The 3,738-nt window shown below is 37.9% G+C and overlaps 1 protein-coding gene across 1 annotated transcript; it reads left to right on the top strand.

Moving 5' to 3' along the window:
* The first annotated feature begins 628 nt into the window (after positions 1 to 628).
* On the top strand, positions 629 to 2,316 carry LOC137738053 (RING-H2 finger protein ATL46-like). The gene has a single exon (XM_068477656.1). It carries the CDS (start codon positions 1,154 to 1,156, stop codon positions 2,252 to 2,254), a length of 1,101 nt encoding a protein of 366 aa, XP_068333757.1. The 5' UTR covers positions 629 to 1,153; the 3' UTR covers positions 2,255 to 2,316.
* The last annotated feature ends 1,422 nt before the right edge of the window (positions 2,317 to 3,738 follow it).

The raw sequence follows: 3,738 nt of genomic DNA, 5'->3' as shown, positions 1-3,738 counted from the left end.
TCTGATACTTGATTGTTCGATTACTAATTTTAATTTGTCACCCACTAATGTCTTTTGTTTCTTTACGTGTTTTAATGTGCAGGGAAGTCGAAAATCAGAATAATATCAATTCATTGTATACCTCCATCATAATAGGAAGTATAAACTAAAGTCACACAATGTGATTTACATTCAACTACCATAGATAACGAATTTGACATAAATTTATTCGAATCAAATCAGACAATAGGCAGGTGCATCTAGTGATTGGGCTTTTGAGCCCCATTTCAACTTGCAAGATCTTCAAATTGGACTATCAAAAGTCCATTGACCAAATAATTTTGGACCCACAAAGAAATGGGCACCATCCAATCACAATGGTTGGTAAAAAAGCCAACACAGAGGCAGGGATGCCAAACTTGCACAGTAAAATCGGCAACAAAATCCAAATATCATGTACCAGAAAATTGGCAAAAATCTAAAGAAAACTGGGTCCTTCCATGATTGACACGTACGAGGTCACTGTTCTTATATTTCCAACTGACAATTTTACCCTCGGACTGGCTCCTTTTGTTGCCGCTAACCACACTACCTTCCAACATAAATAAATTAAAACCCCTCCTCAAATCTCAATGTACCCCCCACCCCCGCCCAAATCATATTATTTAGGGTTTTTTATTTTATTTTTCATCACCTGCAACACTGTCCAAGTCCAAGACAAGAAGCACATGTCAAAGACTCAAATGGGCTCCGTTAATGGCAGATTTTCCAGTTTTTCAGGTCGGTAAACTGCAAACTGGACAGCTCCTGGCTTCTTTTTTTTTTATTTTTTTATTTTTTATTTTATGTTCTTCAACTTCAACTCCAGTATTTTGGTTGCATTTCTGAACTGAAAATTGAGAAAACACAGAGGTGGTGGTGGTTCTAGAACCAGTGGCTGTAGGTAGACTTCTGAATGGGTCAAAGTTTTTATTTTTCTGCACATTGTTGACTAAATCTGAATTGGGTTTGTTGATATTACAAGAAATAGTGTGCCAGTTGCTTGTTGTGTTGCTTACTTCGAAGTATGAGTTGGGTTTGATCTGAATGCAAGCAAGGAATCTGATTCTCTTGGTTTTTACAAAAAGGTGAGAAAGTGTAGGGTGTTTGGTTTCTGAGAAAATCCTAGAATTTGATGGTGAATTTAGTATGCCACTACCCTAAAATGTCTTGGAATCAAGCTCAAATCAGAGAAAGGACTTTGCTTTCCTCTCCACCGTCATCATCCTCTGGGGGTAAAATTAGCCCATCGGTTCTTTTTATCATAATTGTTCTAGCTGTTATATTTTTCGTATCCGGAATCATCCACGTGCTTGTTAGATTTCTCACAAAGCATAGATCTTCATCCATATCTGAATCCAACAGATACCCAGAAATGCCTGGCTCTGAAGATTTCCAGAGACAATTACAGCAGCTCTTCCACCTTCACGATTCCGGCTTAGATCAAGCTTTCATTGATGCTCTCCCTGTGTTCCTTTACAAAGAGATAAAGGGTTTGAAAGAACCATTTGATTGTCCAGTTTGTCTCTGTGAGTTTTGTGAGAAGGATCAGCTGAGATTGCTCCCAGCTTGCAGTCATGCTTTTCACATTGATTGCATCGACACATGGTTGCTGTCTAATTCGACTTGCCCTCTTTGTAGAGGAACCCTCTACACGCCAGGGGTTGCTATCGAAAACCCGGTTTTCGATTTTGATGATCTGATCGAACAAGATGGTTCTTTGGGAAATGGAGGAAATGGGGTTGGTCAAAAGTCTGCAGAGAATGAGATTGCTGGTGAAAAGAAGTTGTTTTCTGTGAGACTAGGGAAATTTAGAAGCACAAATGAGGAGGGAGGTGGTGGTGGAGGAGGAGGAGGAGGAGGAGGAGAGAGAGTAGAGGGAGAAACCAGCAGCAGCAATTTGGATGCAAGGAGATGTTACTCCATGGGATCGTACCAATATGTGGTTGCAGATTTGGAGTTGCAGGTGGCTTTGAGGCCCAAAAGGGCAGGTGATAGTGTGAGGCTTGTGAGAGGGAGAGGTGGACAAAATGGGAATTCTACTAATTACAGTGTTGGAGGTGGAGATGCTGAAGGGAAGAAAATTAACAGTGCAAGTAAAGGTGAAAGCTTTTCTGTGTCTAAGATTTGGATGTGGCCCAAGAAGGGTAAATTTCCAAATTCTGCAGAAACCCATGTGGGTAATTCCTCTGTTACTGTGGGTTTTCCATGGAGTGATAGGTCTCAGGGTGCATGATGAACTTTCTCACTGTAATATGTATTTTTCTTTTCCATATATCAATAATATCTACTTTTACATTTTTTTTGTTCAAAAAAGGAGTCTTGGCTTTTGCTTTTCTTCCAAAATTTCATGCCTTCACTGCTGTGCTGCTGCAGAAGCACTTTATCTTTTCAGTAAAATTCGATGCAGATGTGAGACTTTGAGAAATTCTTTTACTTTACCTTAAACTTTAGCATTATGCTGGGGTTCATTTTAGCATTTTCTTGTAGCACTCGTTGCATGGAAAGATGGGGATATATACTCTCATCATGTGACGGCTGGAAGGGATATATTCCTATCACAGCCAGGTATTTCTCGTAACGTTGATAATGCATTGTAAAAATGTGAAACCCTACCTTCCAAGTTCCATGCATTTGAAACGGATAAGTATTGTGTGCCCTCTCACTTTCGGTGCATTTCTGTTTTGTGTGGTCACGGTTAAGTCACGTCAATATTTTATATTATTTTTTTTATAGAGCTAATAAGACAAAAATGAATAGTAATATAAAATGTTGACGTAACTTAACTGTGATCACACAAGCAAGAGGGCACGAGAGGACACCGAAAGTGGAAGGGCTGAGAATCCTTGTCTATTTGAAACAGTCATTTCTTCCAAAGTATGGGGTCTTATCAAACCATGCGATGTCTATATACACAGAAAAAGAAAAAGGGAAAAGAAGAAGCCGAAGCCTTTTTACATGCATTACTTGGTTTGTAGGAAATATAAAGGGAATTCATATCAAAAGTGTTGGTTTTTGGCTGCTTTGGGTGTCTCTAGAATATATTTCTTTTTCCTTCTTTTTTGGAAAATTCCATTCTTTTCTCTTCTTTAGATCCAGCTGTGAAATCTTTTTGTAAGAAGGATATATGGTTTGTTTAAAAGTGTTTTTATAATGACTGAAACTGCTTTTATAAATAAATAAATAAAAAGGATTCTAAAAGCACTTGAACTACTTTTTCAAAAATTACTTGCTTAATAGGTTCAAAAGATATTTTTATTAATAATTTTAAAAACACTTTCAAACGAAGTGATAGATATAATAATGATTGTAGTGGTGGTGGGATCGTGAAAAAGGAGTATGAGGGACTCTTGTGGTTTTGATGACCGATGAAGGTGTGCCTGCTAGGATTGAAACGTTGACAAGAACAAGTGAAGGGTGGGGTCATAAACCATAATGTGCTAAGACGAGTTCACACTTATTCGTGGGTTGATCTTGGCCGTTCTTGGTTTTCGTTTTTTACAAATATGAATGGTTAAGATCAACTCACACAGTTGCGATTGATCTTAATATTTTCTTGTGCCCTCCTACGAATCTAACCATGTGACCATTCTTAGGGAAGTCTTGTACCATTAAACAATGGGGACTTTAATGAAAAGTTTCATGTACTGTTCAGTTTAACGAAAAACTATATTTTTATACTAAAAAGTCAATCCTGGTATTATTCATTTTACCTTTTAT

This window comes from Pyrus communis, chromosome 6 (assembly GCF_963583255.1).
Source record: "Pyrus communis chromosome 6, drPyrComm1.1, whole genome shotgun sequence".
NCBI classification, from domain to species: Eukaryota; Viridiplantae; Streptophyta; class Magnoliopsida; order Rosales; family Rosaceae; genus Pyrus; species Pyrus communis.
Note: the sequence above shows the minus strand (reverse complement) of the source record. Positions and strands in the feature narration are given on the sequence as shown.

What these genes read in the sequence shown, in the direction of transcription:
- LOC137738053 (XM_068477656.1), top strand. Translation starts at nt 1,154, where the DNA reads ATGGTGAATTTAGTATGCCACTACCCTAAAATGTCTTGGAATCAAGCT.